This window comes from Thalassophryne amazonica, chromosome 10, assembly GCF_902500255.1.
Source record: "Thalassophryne amazonica chromosome 10, fThaAma1.1, whole genome shotgun sequence".
NCBI classification, from domain to species: Eukaryota; Metazoa; Chordata; class Actinopteri; order Batrachoidiformes; family Batrachoididae; genus Thalassophryne; species Thalassophryne amazonica.
The window spans coordinates 103,503,877-103,519,270 of record NC_047112.1 but is presented as its reverse complement, the minus strand read 5'-3'; the positions used below and the strand labels follow the sequence as shown (position 1 = coordinate 103,519,270).

The following is a 15,394-nucleotide window of genomic DNA, read 5'->3' as shown; positions in this document are numbered from 1 at the left end:
CCTTCTTGGTCATAAACCCAATGGTGAAAAATGTGCTTCCCAATTCCCCAGAATCCAACAAAGCAATCCAAAGTACATTCAAACTAGAGATAAAAAAAAAAAAAAAACGCTCCAAGTTTTCACACTTGGGAAACTGATGTCAAATTGTTGCTTTGTTTTATTGTCTTGTTAATGCATTAAACAGCTATAAGATGTGATTCTTTAATGATTGCTTGTCTCATAGATAACTTAATTATCTTTTCAGTTCTACGAGAGTTCTTGTTCTATTTGGACAGGACTCGGACTGGTCAACACAGTTTTTTTCGCATGGAGTTTTTCAACAGATTTGGCACTAAATCAGAATCTGGTGTTAGTTTTTGCCCATCACATCACGTTTTTGAGATATGAAAACATATTTTTCGTATCATGCATTGAAGCAAAAGCTGCAGTGTCGCACACATCTTTGGCGTCATAAACAACATTAAGGCTCTTGTTCATATTTTGTGAACCTGTTTCAAAACTATGCTTTTGAAGTTGCTTTTGTGCATAATTAGTAGCATAAAACTCGTGAATAAGCAGCTTTTGTGTAATTCATCTGTATGGAACATGCAGATTGAAATCTGAGCTTAGATTTGGATTCAGCACCCCAAAATTGCCCTAAATAGTTCTCAAAGTTCATGCAAGAAAAAAAAAATTGTTGGTCCGTGTAATCTGTTCTAAACATTTGTGTTGACCCTGAAACCACCATTTTGTGAGCTAACTGTGTGGACTTACCAGTGTGGCCTGGTTGTCTTGTTCTAATCAGAGAATCACTGCTGATTTTGTCTTTGTAGTCTGGTGACATCATCGGTGTCTTTGTCCTTGGAGAAAGGGAATTATGTGTCATTTCCACTAATGGTTCCTTTTTGACAGTAGGGGCCTTCATTAAAAAAGTTGTCACAAAGAGCATTGAGATCCATTGTTTGTTTTTGTTTCCTGCAGCTTGAAAGTCCTGTTTTATTGCTTTTAAACAGTTTTTGTCATCTGCTTCACATTCCTGAGTGTGTCTTGTACTTTTCTTTCTTCATCAGAACCATGTGGAACCCTGGGAACAGTAAAGAACAGACAGAACAAGTGGCTGCTAGGATGGAGACAACTTCACCTTTGGGTAGTGCCAGCATTTCTGTCTCCCAGCAGCAGGCACCCAAGAAATTTGCCCCTATGGTCGCACCCAAACCCAAGTTCAACCCTTACAAACAGGTGGCAGAACCTGTGCATGCTGATACTGCAGGTAACGACACAGAAGACTCTTAAATCAATATCACCAATGTCCCAAACAACAAAACATCTAAACCTCACTGTTTTTGGATCATTGTTAGGTGACATCAAACTACACACAGATTTTACCTGTTGCAGAAGGCACAACAAATCTAGCGTGTGTGTGTGTGTGTGTGTGTGTGTGTGTGTGTGTGTGTGTGTGTGTGTGTTTGCGGCAGAACTGGGAGAAATTCAAAATGCGCAGGTTAGGTGGTACTGGAGGACAGGGTTGAGAATCGCTGGTGTAGAATGTTTCGATTATAATTATGGCCAACAGGGCCTGAGTGTGAAAACTTGTGCAGGCAATATCTTGACCAAACCTTTGTGCGTCAGTGTTAAACTTGGTACAAAAGGTCACATCACGAGACTTCACACAGGTTTAATATTGGGAGTGTTTTGATTGTAATTATGGCCACTAGGGGGATGAGTCTCTGAAACCTTGTTTATGCAATATAGGGCTGCCACAAATTATTATTTTGATAATCGATTAGTCACCGGTTATATTTGCGATTAGTCGTCTAATCGGATTATATGTAAATTGTGGCTTATCACACCAGCATGCAGCTGTTATTTGCTTGCAGAGGAGTCCATGTTGTTGGCATGGTAACAAAGTTGTGCATTGAAGAGGAACATATTTTTTTAGCACTGTAACAGTGTTGTAGAACATTAACATTATCACATTTCCTATTCAAACATGACATATTATAACGTTATGCAAGCACATACAGTTGTATGTAAAAGTTTGGGCACCCCTGATAATTTTCATGATTTTCCTTTATAAATCATTGGTTGTCTGGATCATAAATTTCACTGAAATATATCATATAGCAGATGCACACACTGATATTTGAGAAGTGAAATGAAGTTTCTAGTATTTACAGAAAGTGTGCAATAATTATTTAAACTAAATTGGGCGGGTGTATAAATTTGAGCACGCTTGTCATTTTATTGATTTGAATACATTTGGCACTAATTTTGGAACACAAAATTAGTTTGGTAAACTCATTTACCCTTGACCTTACACAGGTGAATCCAGTCATGAGAAAGGGTATTTAAGGTGGCCATTTACAAATGTTCTACGTCTTTGCATCTCTTCTAATGAGTGGCAACATGGGAGCCTCTAAACAACTCTCAAATGACCTGAAAACAAAGATTGTTCAACATCATGGTTTAGGGGAAGGATACAAAAAGCTATCTTAGAGCTTTCAGCTGTCAGTTTCAACTGTGAAGAACATAGTGAGGAAATGGATGACCACAGGCACAGTACTAGTTAATGCCCGAAGTGGCAGGCCAACAAAAACCTCAGATAAGCTGAAGTGAAGGATGGTGAGAACAGTCATAGTCAACCCACAGACCTGTTCCAAAGATCTACAACATGATCGATGATCTTGCTGCAGATAGTGCCTCTTTGCATCGTTCAGCTATACAGCACACTTTGCACAAAGAGATGCTGTATGATGCTGTAGTGCAGAGGAAGCCTTTTCTGCGTACACTCCACAAACAGAGTCTCTTGAGGTATGCTAAAGCACATTTGGACAAGCTGGCTTCATATTGGAATAAGGTGCTGTGGACTGATGAAACTAAAATTGAGTTATTTGGAACAAGGCGCGGTATGCATGGTTGAATAAGAACACAGCATTCCAAGAAAAACACTTGCTACCTACAGTAAAATTTGGAGGTGGTTCCATCATACTGTAGGGCTGTGTGGCCAGTGCAGGTACTGGGAATCTTGTTAAAGTTGAGGCTCACATGGATTCCAGTCAATATCAGCAGAACAATGTTCATGAATCAGTGACAATGTTGAAGTTGCGCCGGGGCTGTATCTTTCAACAAGACAACGACCCTAAACACTGCTCAAAATCTACTAAGGCATTCATGCGGAGGAACAAGTACAAAGTTCGGGAATGGCCATCACAGTCCCCAGACCTGAATATTATTTAAAATCTATGGTGTGATTTTAATCTGGCTGTCCATGCTCGGAAAACAACAAACCTGAGATGTTTTGTAAAGAATAATGGTCCAAAATACCTTCAACTGGAATCCAGACTCTCATTGGAAGATATAGGAAGCATTTAGAGGCTGTTATTTCTGCAAAAGGAGGATCTGTTAAATATTGATGTATTTTTTGTGATGGGATGCCCAAATTTATGCACCTGCCTAATTTTGTTTAAAGAATTATTGCACACTTTCTGTATATCCAATAAACTTCATTTCACTGATATATTTGACATATATTTCACATGATATATTTGACTGAAATTGCTGATCCAAACAACCAATGATTTATAAAGGAAAATCATGGAAATCATGTGGGGTGCCCAAACTTTTACATACAGTAGTGTTCAGAATAATAGTAGTGCTATGTGACTAAAAAGATTAATCCGGGTTTTGAGTATATTTCTTATTGTTACATGGGAAACAAGGTACCAGTAGATTCAGTAGATTCTCACAAATCCAACAAGACCAAGCATTCATGATATGCACACTCTTAAGACTATGAAATTGGGCTATTAGTTAAAAAAAAGTAGAAAAGGGGGTGGTCACAATAATAGTCGTGTGGCATTCAATCAGAGAGTTTGTCAATTTTGTGTAACAAACAGGTGTGAATCAGGTGTCCCCTGTTTAAGGATGAAGCCAGCACCTGTTGAACATGCTTTTCTCTTTGAAAGCCTGAGGAAAATGGGATGTTCAAGACATTGTTCAGAAGAACAGCGTAGTTTGATTAAAAAGTTGATTGGAGAGGGGAAAACTTATACGCAGGTGCAAGAAATTATAGGCTGTTCATCTACATTGATCTCCAATGCTTTAAAATGGACAAAAAAAAACATGCGTGGAAGAAAACGGAAAACAACCATCAAAATGGATAGAAGAATAACCAGAATGGCAAAGGCTCACCCATTGATCAGCTCCAGGATGATCAAAGACAGTCTGGAGTTACCTGTAAGTGCTGTGACAGTTAGAAGATGCCTGTGTGAAGCTAATTTATTTGCAAGAATCCCCCGCAAAGTCCCTCTGTTAAATAAAAGACGTGCAGAAGAGGTTACAATTTGCCAAAGAACACATCAACTGGCCTAAAGAGAAATGGAGGAATATTTTGTGGACTGATAGGAAAAATTGTTCTTTTTGGGTCCAAGGACCGCAAGACAGTTTGTGAGACGACCCCCAAACTCTGAATTCAAGCTACAGTTCACAGTGAAGACAGTGAAGCATGGTGGTGCAAGCATCATGATATGGGCATGTTTCTCCTACTATGGTGTTGGGCCTATATATCGCATACCAGGTATCATGAATCAGTTTAGATATGTCAAAATACTTGAAGGGGTCATGTTGCCTTATGCTGACGAGGACATGCCCTTGAAATGGGTGTTTCAACAAGACAATGACCCCAAAGCACACAAGTAAACAAGCAAAATAATGGTTCCAAACCAACAAAATTAATGTATCGTGAAGAATCATCATGTGAAGAAATCATGAAAAACTGTGTTTATACAACTAAATACTAGTTTAGTGATTCACAGGATTGCTAAAAAAGCAGTTTGAACATAATAGTTTTGAGTTTGTAGCGTCAACAGCAGATGCTACTATTATTGTGAACACCCCCTTTTCTACTTTTTTTTACTAATAGCCCAATTTCATAGCCTTAAGAGTGTGCATATCATGAATGCTTGGTCTTGTTGGATTTATGAGAATCTACTGAATCTACTGGTACCTTGTTTCCCATGTAACAATAAGAAATGTACTCAAAACCTGGATTAATCTTTTTAGTCACATAGCACTACTATTATTCTGAACACTACTGTACAACTGTAGCATATTTGTATTAAGGCTAATGTAAACGTCATCCTTAATGTTAACGTTTACAGCTGTAGCTCACTACAGACAGTAATGTTAGCGCCTAACTAGCCAATTAGCTTACCGAGACGGCCATCCCTCGTCATCAGAATCAGCCACAGCATGTTTCATTCTCAGATGTTCCTGCATCGCTGTTGTACTGCCGTGGAAGGCAAGTTCTCACTTGCAGATTTTGCATTTCCTGTTTTCTTTTTAATTTGTTTCAAATGCTCCCAAACATTTGAGCTATTGTTGGTCATAAATTTTCCATTGACGTCACGGCTGAGACGGATTATCACTACTGCGCATGAGCATCAAGGACAGAAAGGCAGCAGAAGATACAGCAACAGTTTTGAGAGAAAAACAAAGCCTAAAAAATTAAACGGTGACATTAATTATTAAATTAGTCGCCGACTGTTTTGATAGTCGACATAATCATGACTAGCTGACTGATCATGGCAGCCCTAATAATTTCACAAGGACTTCATAAATCATGATGATACATGCTGCTGTAAATTATACTATGGCAAGATTCTCAACAAATTCAAGACTGGGCTTAGCTATGCAGGTTACGGATGATTTTGCCCTTATTTTGTATGAATCTCCATTTATGTACTGGTTATCACAGTGATGTGATGTAACACATAATTGTATCTGTTTAAAAGGACGTAACATTTTGCAGGAAAAGAAGCTTCTACTGTATGTTCACTACTATGTTTGCAGTGTTGCAGGATCTTGATCATTTTACATTTCTGCAAAAATTGTTTGAAGTCAGTAAATTTGAGTGAATTCTTCAGTCAGTGACATCAAACTAAATTAGAACATCACTGCCTCAGATCTGCTGTGGCGACACCAAGTGAAAACGAGCGAGCAGCCGAAGGGACTTACACAACAGACAAACATTTTGTTTATATGCACTGTATTTTAAAAGAAAACCCTTCATATCAAGCTCTTCCCCACATGCCCCCTTGAGAATTGTAGATATCCAAAACAGGGTAAACTGTTAGGAAATTCAGCAGACAGTAAGGTTAAAAACACGTTTTTTTGGGGGGTTTTGTGGTTTTGATTGTGGTCGTGCCTTACGCCAGATGTTAGTTTTGTGACTTTGTTCTTAGATAACTGCTCCTTGAGCTCTAACAACAAATGATACTTTAGATTAATTTACTCTAAATGAAATAGACCACAGATGATCTCACTAAATTAAATCACTAAGGTTTAATTGTGTGACCGTGAGTTTTAGTTGTCAATAGTTTAAGTGAGCCTGTGGTCACTGTGTTTAATTGGGGAAATGTTTGGAATGTTTTTTGTTTGTTTGTTGTTTTTAAAAGGACTGAACTGCATTTATATAGCACTTTTCCATCTGCTTCAGACGCTCCTAGGGTTTTACAAATAATGCCTCACATTCACCCTGATGTCAAGGTGCTGCCATACAAGGCGCTCATTACACACCGGGAGCAATAGGGGATTAAAGACCTTGCCCAAGGGCCCTTAGTGATTTTCCAGTCAGGCTGGGATTTGGACCGAGGATCTTATGGTCTCAAGCCCAATCCCTTAACCACTAGACCATCACCTCCCCTATTAAATGCCCAAATTTATGTACCTGGCTAATTTTGTTTAAATAATTATTGCACACTTTCTGTAAATACTACAAACTTCATTTCACTTCTCAATTATCAGTGTGTTTGTCTGCTATATGATATATATATATATATATATATATATATATATATATATATATATATATATATATGATATCTTAGTATTTATTAATAACTGTTGAACCCTTGTACCATGGTCACTCATTCTCTGTAGTTACAAAGGTATATATTTTCATACCTCATGGATGATTTGTAATTGCAAAAAGTCATTTTCCAGCTCAACATTTAATCCAGTGCCCCTTGCTGCTGCCTTATTTCTACAATTATTCAATGGTCGGGTATTGAGAGGATTAAACCAAAGAATTAAATGAAAGAATATAGGGGTGGGGGACATTTCTAGGCAACATTATTTTATGTAATGTAAGTTTATTTTTATTAACTGAATGTCATCATAAGTAAGTAAGTACATTGTTAAATAATACATTTTGGTTGTGTTTGTCGTCTAAAGGCTCATCTTACCTTATAAATGTACATAACAGGGAACATCATCTTGTGATTAAAAATTTATTTAAAATTGGTTAAAAACTCAGCCTTGTATTTTTATGGCATAAGCTGTGACATTTACTGATGGTCAGAGTTTGAATATGCAAAGTGCTCTGCAGATGTCTCTTACTTGTCACACGGTAAGACGTCTTTATTGAAAGATTATCTCTGTCTTTTTTATTTAGTTGCTTTGAGAACAAACGTGTAGACTGTGATTTAAAATTGAGTATTAGCATAAAAATTAAGCACAAGTGAAATTGGCCAGCAACTCACTGTCCCTTTTGTCTGAGAGAGGCCAGTATCGGGGACGGTGATGGTTTATTGTGCAGTGTGGCCCAACCAGTGGAGCACAGTGAGTGATGTCAGATCTTTTTGAGAACTTGACCTGATTAAAGACCCAGCAGGAGGAAGTGAAAGACATATAGGTCTCAGATAATGACCCATCCCTCAAAATGTCTAACATCACATCAAATTTTAGGGTTTAAGATAATCACATATGGTACATGTTGGAGAGTCAGAAGGGATTACTGTTTGAAATTTAATGTTGTCTTGTTGAGCAGTCTGTGCTCCTTTTTTTTTAGACCAGCACCCACAATGAACTTAAAAAAGCTGCGTTTGTGCAGGTTGCCTTGCAACATCTGAACTTAAGACATCTACCTTGTGTGGTGGTGTTTTACAATGGATGGAATGGTTGGGTGACAAGTATCAAGAATACCACTGTAAAATACACATACTATACCAGTAGTGGATACTATCATACAAAACTACACAACTGAATGGGGGCTTTTGGTGCCAGTAGCCTTGTTTTAAATACTGCCTTTTTAATACATATCTAGGGATGTCTTGTGCTGTTTTCCTATGATTACATCTCAACTGATGTTTTATTTTTTACATTGAGTCTCCTCCAAAAGTACTGAATTTTTTTTTTTTTTTTTTTTTTTTGCTAAACACTGAAGACATTTTGGCTTGAAATCAAAGTCTGAATATGCAAAGACAGTTTAAAATATCAGCTACCCTCTGTCAGTTATGCAAGCATGCACTAGTGCTGTGCATCCTCACATCTACCACCCTAGATCCTGGATGACAACCACCAAGGCAGACAACCAATCCATCCACAACTCTTGATCGTCAACATCTGTCTGCAGCAGCCAGGTCGAAAGTGGGTGTCCTTTTGGCCTCCTCTAGCCACTGGAATCCTCAGCACTGAGACAACTATGTGTCCAAAATGTTGTAGCTGACCCTCCCTCACAATGCAAGTGATGCTCCTCATCTGAGGTTCTCAAAGTAGCTGCTTGTTTGTTTTGTCTGTGCCTCTGATAATGGTTTGAACAAAATTTGGGATGAACAAATGAACCATGGTCTGGTTGAGAATTTTTAACTTTTGATGGCAAGTGAAATCACACACTGCTGGTGAAAATGCCTTAATAATAATAGTGTAGTAACCATGAAAGGAATCATTTAATTAATTTTTCTGCATTCTAATGGAAAATGTTTCTGTTGAAACGGAACAATACACAAAATTGTCAACAAGCAGACTTCAGAAGCACCCACATCTACAAGCCAAACATTGTCAAGTATGAGGATATGAACCCTTCGTTGTCTTCAGGGCATACGTACGTCATGAAAAGTTGAGTCCAACCCCACTAAATGGGGTTGGACCAAGCATACAAACATGAACCTTGTTTCAGACTTTTTCATACTTTCAGGTATGAAAATACCTCTTAGTAGCAAACCCAGTCGATCAGCTTCTCAAGTGCTGTAATCAGGTATCCATTGATTCTGTAAACCTTTCCTTACTAACAAGGGCACTCCAAAAAACTGGTTTCCACAAGCCTAACCCAACACCCAGTCCATAACTTGGTCCATAACAGGTTTCTTTCTACGAACCTGAAGAGTGCGTGTGTGTGAGTGAGAGAGAGATAATGAGTGTTACCACAATGTGGCTTCTGTATGGTACATTTGCTAAGAAGGAAATTAACTTGATCAAAAATTCTTTCTTAAATATTCTAAAACCTCTGTCATCCTATTTGTGTTTAGTCTGAATTTACCACCTGAATGTTGCAGCAGAGTTTGAAACTCATCAGATCACACATCATTTTTCCAATCTTCTGTAGTTCAGTATTGGAGATCCTGTTCACACTGTAGCCCATTTCCCATTCTTAGCTGACAGGAGGTGCCACCTAGTATGGTCTTCTGCTACTGTAGTACATCTGCTTCAAGGTTCCATGTGATGTGCATTCAGAGCTGCTGTTATGCAGACGTTGGTTGTGAGCAATGTCTGTTTGAGTTACTGGTGTCCTTCTATCAGCTTGACCCAGTCTGGTTATTCATTGATGTTTGCCATCAACAAGGCATTTTTGTTCAGAGAGCCACCACCACTGTATGTTTTGTCTTTTTAAGACGAGTCTCTTTATAGACACTTGAGATGGTTGAGAGTGAAAAGCAGCAATTTGGGGAAAAAACACACAAACCAATCCGTCTACTACCAGCAACCACGCCACATTCAAAGTCACATTACTCAACTTTCTTCCACATTTTAGTGCATCATTTGAACTTGAGCAGATCCTCTTGACCATGTCTGCAAAACTGAGTTGAGTATCTCCCACTTATTGGCTGATTACATATTTGCTTGAATTAGCACCCTGTAAAGTGCCTTGTTAGGTTATTGGTTCATGGCTGTGATGTTTTGTGAGAGTATTCTCATACTTAATTCTATTGATCACATATTTTATAGGCATTTACATTCTGTACACTCCCTGTGCACTCTTTGCTAATACAACCCCAATTCCAGTGAAGTTGGGACATTGTGTAAAATGTAAATACAAACAGAATACAGTGATTTGCAAATCCTCTTCAACCTGTATTCAATTTAATACACCGCAGAGACAAGATATTTAATGTTAAAAGATATTTAATGTTAAAACTTTAAACTTTTAAACTTAATTGTTTATTATTTGCTAATATTTGCTAATTTTGAAATAGATGCCTGCGACATATTTCAAAAAAGCTGGAACTGGCACATTAATGAGAACGTTACACAGGGATGAAAAATGTCCGCTTTTTGGCGGATTTCTGCTTTATTTTCCATCAAACATCTTGTTGGGCAGCAAGCGGGCCTTAAAGTAAATCTGTTGGTTTTTATTTCACATTCTCTTCATTTTTCCCCGCTAAAACCCAAAAGAGCATATGTCTATGAGTAATATTTACCTTTTATGTTAAACTGACCTATTATGGTCTTCTGAAACAGTTGATAGATGTATTTTATAACTTAAAAACCGGAGCGACGCTAACGCGTTAGCGTATCTCTGGCATTTTCAGTGGTAAATTTAGTATTAAGCTGTCACCTGTCAGCACGTTTGTGTGTATTTGTGTTCAGTATAATAATTATTGACTCTGTTTGTTGATGTAAAAGAGTCAAATGCATTACAAATTGTAATATATTTATTTATTTTATTTATTTATATTTTGTAGTTTCACAGTGATCCTCACAGTGAGCATCTCAAACTTACCTGGTGACTCCTGGATGTTTACTGTTGAACTATTTATTTGAAGGTTTATTTTGAACATAACAAAAGAAATAAGTGAAGAGTGATTTGTGATCTAGAACATGTTTGCTTTTTTTTTTTTTTTTTTAAGCACTGAAATGCTTCTTGATAATTTGAGGTCAGAGGTCATCATCATTACAGACTCACCCAGACTGTTGTTTATTCACTGTTCATCTTTCCAAAGGGAGAGGATTGCTTCTAACATATTTCCTGGTTAAATTGGGTTTTTGTCTTTAATTCAGAGCTTCTTTTGGTTCATTATGTGCACATAACATTCTAATTGATGTTTTGAGAAATGTCTTAAAGGCCACACGAAAAGGTCCAGAAATGTATATTTTCCTTGAGCACTGTTCTGTATAAAGCCAGAATTGTCTGTGTATTTTGCCAAATTGGTCTGTCAGTTTATTTTATTTCTTATTTGGTCACGCATTGCTCTTGAAATATCACACTGACTGGTGAGAAAGAGCACTGCTGCGTGATGTCAAAGCAGGGATGGGCCATTGTGAATGGTAGAGGATTCAAACAACGATATGGAAAGATTTCCGTCCAGTATTTCTCTCAATGATGATGATGAAATGGGCCAAACTGAGGAGAGTGTGACAGTAGAGAACCCAGTGTTGAACAGTCAGAAAGAGAACATTCAGATGGAATTGGACCAAAACAGTGACAGTGTGGTGGGGAAGCCAAGTGCATGGAAGCTCTGCATTGGTCAGTAATTTTGTTGTGTTAATGTTATTTTTCTAACTCTGATTTTCAGTGGTTAATACCTTGGACCCTGGGCTTTTGTCATTTCATGTTGAAATACCCGTATGATCAAGCTTCTGACATACTATCATCTACATTATGTACTCTAAAACCTTTTATTATAACCCAGGTAAACAACAGACACACATGAAATAAAATACCTTTTCCTAATTATGCAGGGGCATTATGGCAGATAGCCAGACTTATTTTCTCATATATATCTGTCAGAATAGATCCAGTCTCTGCTATAGAGCCATTCCCAGGAAATATCACTATAAACAACAGACAAAAGGAGTGAGACAGACAGACATACACACAGACATGAGTAACAGACCCCAAAGGTCATTTATCTCCTATACAGTATATTCATTGGCAGATGCTCTGCATGATGACAGCAAACCAGTAAGGCTTCCGTTTCGTCATGGCTGAAGTCATTCTTGGGGTCGGGTCACCACGCCCAGCTTTGGCCAGTGTGGCAAATTTACCTTCGAGGTAAATGCTGGGGATGTCATTCATCTTCAGCTTCAGGGACTTGGCTAGCCCCATGTCATACTGCATCTTGTTTATGTAGCTGTCCTCAGTGAAATGGCAGCTACATATCGTAAAGTGTTTTTTTGTGGGACCATCACAGTCCTCTCAAGTCCTCTTGAGAAATTGTGCCCATGTGTCTTGTTGCTTCGCCATGGGGAATTAATGAAGGGAAACTCCAGGTTTGGGCACATTGCTGCACCCAATCGCAACACAGTGATTCACCATTTCCTAATATAAATTCCACATACTACCTTGATGATTCAGAATGTCTAAATCGTTATTTCCATATATGCCACATAAAGAGCAGAATGGCAGAAAAAAATGTAAACGCAAGCCAGTCTCCTGAGTTTGCTATATGGCACACTGTTATGCTAGCCAGGCCAACCCCTGGCATGGCGTCACACACTTGCTGACCTGCTTTGAGCCTGACTGCCCATAAGTGGAGATGGCGCTGTAACATTACATGCTTCAAGTAGCTGCTCGCGACCATTTTCGACTTTTATTGGATGTGGACCTTCCAAAAAGTTAAAAAAATGCATCAATTCATAATGGTTTGATCAGTTTGACAGTTTTAATGTGTATGGCCTTTAAGCTCATGTATTGTAGTTTGGTTTGATTTGCTATTTGTAGTTTTTTTATTTTCCAAACTTGTTTTCAGTTTCTTTTTAAAGGTGAACTTATTCAAGATTTTCAAATGAATAGGAGAAGTGATTTTTGTGTGAGTGGTGTGAATATTTATTGAAGAGTGTGCTTTATCAGCTACTGTAAATGCATGTATATTTACAATGATATAAGCATTTTTATGAAGAACATTAGAATTCAAAGAAATTAAAACACAATTTCATGGCGTACAAATCACTTTTAAGCACTTAAAATCTTCCATTTTTATGTTAAACTTGAATATCTTGTTTTTTTTTTTTCCTGATCATAACACTCATAGCAGGATAATTGTAATGACTAAAAAATTCTCAGTGGTGCTGTTTTTTTTAATTTTTTTGTTCAACTTTTCACACCAAAACTTACCATAAACCAACTAATTGTTTGCTCAAAGCAGTGAAAAAGTGTTGAACATGTGCATATGGTGTTTTTATTCTTTCATGCTTGACTGGCCAGAAGCAAACTGACTACCGGTTGTTATGTCAGAGTCCCTCATGGGTGTCACCAGGAGAATTTACAGGAAATCCACCAGTGAGTGTGTTGGTGTCCCAGTAGAAACCGCAGGCTTATGCTGTAAGCGTATACAAAGAACACTTTTATCTAAGTAGAACACATACCTCAACTTGTGCTATTTGGTCTGTCAAGTCTACAACTTTGTTCCCCCCACTGCATTTTTATTGTGTAAGTAATGTTTAACATTGCGGTTTTCTTGCGATATCTCGCCAGAAATGTTTCACTTCCCCAAGTCTAAATACATTCACATATATTGTCAGTGTGATAAAAACATTTTTATTCACTAAGACTAGTTTTCAAGTATGTTGCACATAATCCATAGAAATACATGTTTAAATGTTGATTTACATATATTTCTTGTAACTTTGTACCTGTACACACACAAAAAAGCAAATAAAAACAAAACCCTTTGTTTTGAAGTGATAATGAGATATATCATATACTTCAGTATGAGATGGCAAATTACATTATTGTCTTAACAGGACTTAGTTCTATTGATATTTTTTAATGGTTTACACTGTCATAACAGTAAGTACGCTCTTGATTTTTTTTCCAAATGATGTTTAAATAAATTATAAAGCAATTTAAACAACTGCAGTGAGTTGTGAGCCATACATTTAAATAAACATTGGTGCAATCCCATTGTCTCCCCCCCAAATTTCATTCTCATTCTGGCCTGTTTCATTTTTGCCTGACTGACTAATAAACCTCACATTAACTTCATCTATTTATGTTAAAACTACAATCTAATTGGATAGAAATCTTATCTAAAATTAAATACAGAAATCTTTGGCCTTTTTGTTGAATTTGGGGCCTTTTTTCATGGGTAGGGGTTAAACTACCTGATTTGAACATGTTCTTCAGTCTGGATTTACAGAATTGATGAGAGCTAATATCACGTAATTCATTTACTGTTTTGTTGTTGTTGACAAAATACATTGATAAGCAAAACATAAAATTACCATATAATATAGCATATGCTTACACTATTTTTTCCTGAACTTTTAAATCTTTATTAATATTTCTTTGTAAATTTATGCATACCTTAGTAGACATTATGCCAGGCTTTCCTCAGTTTTTCCATTATTGAGTTGTATACTTCTATTAAATTTCTGGGCGTTTTTCATGTCACAGTGATATGAACTGTGGGCAATTCCCTTAGACAAAGTCTGCAAAAAAAAATGCAATTATACTTATAGAAAGTGGTATAACTCTCTTGATGATGGCAGACATGGGTAGGTTCTTTGAAACAGGTATTTATTGCTGGAGCAATCTTGTGAAGCATGATCATCATCATCTTGCTTAATACCATGCACAATATGCCTTACACCATGCACCATGGCAACTGAAGGAGTATAAGAACAGTACAAATATATCAAAAATTACATTGAATAATTATGAGGTGCATTGTATTACAACATGTGGAAATATATAAAGATTTCCTGAATGAACATGAAATAAAAGTACATTTATAGTTAACTCAAAGTACCTCAATGCACCACTTACCATGAAAAGAGGTTCTTCAGTCCTTTAGTCCTTAGAAAGTGTCCTTTACCATTTACAGTCCCTTCAGACATCAGTGGTGACTATCGTTAAGTATGTCTGAGTAGAACTGTGCAAGTAAAGAATGCCCACCGTTCTGCATGTCTATCACTTAATTTGGTTGTAGCAGAACCAAAAACACAGCACTTCAGTTCTACATGGCAATGAAACTTATTTAAACAATTGCAATGATTTGCAAGCCAATGTCTCTGCCTGATTCTTTAAAGCTTTTTCTCTTCTGCAATGCTTAACTTAACATCACATTAATTATCTATTTATTACGTGAAAGTATTAGGCCATGCACTTATTACCTCATCTGTGAAGTTAGAGGTTTTTAATATAACACCACCTACAAGTGGGCATAAATGGTTCTACGTGTCTTCATGAGAACCCTTGTCAACATGACAGTTTGACGGTGGACCAGCCCAAAACCCTCACACACTGTGTGGAAGACACCTCAAAGTCTGTGAATCCATGAGAGGTGACACTGAGAGTGGGCTTTGGCATGGTCACATGACTTTTGACCCTTCAGGAGTACCTTGGATTAGCTATGCTCTGCTATGTTACTGGCTGACAGTAAATGGTAGTGGTGGCATTTTACTGGTTTCATTTGCT

General features: G+C 37.4%; 1 protein-coding gene across 5 annotated transcripts in view; it reads left to right on the top strand.

Moving 5' to 3' along the window:
* The window catches only part of lpp (LIM domain containing preferred translocation partner in lipoma), a 489,494-nt gene that overhangs the window by 190,993 nt on the left and 283,107 nt on the right, over positions 1-15,394 (top strand). For all 5 annotated transcript variants that reach the window (XM_034180670.1, XM_034180672.1, XM_034180668.1 and 2 more), the window contains one exon: positions 1,050-1,249. In XM_034180670.1, the coding sequence (XP_034036561.1) occupies positions 1,054-1,249 (196 nt within the window). In that variant the 5' untranslated portion in view covers positions 1,050-1,053. The remainder of the gene's footprint in view (positions 1-1,049; positions 1,250-15,394) is intronic.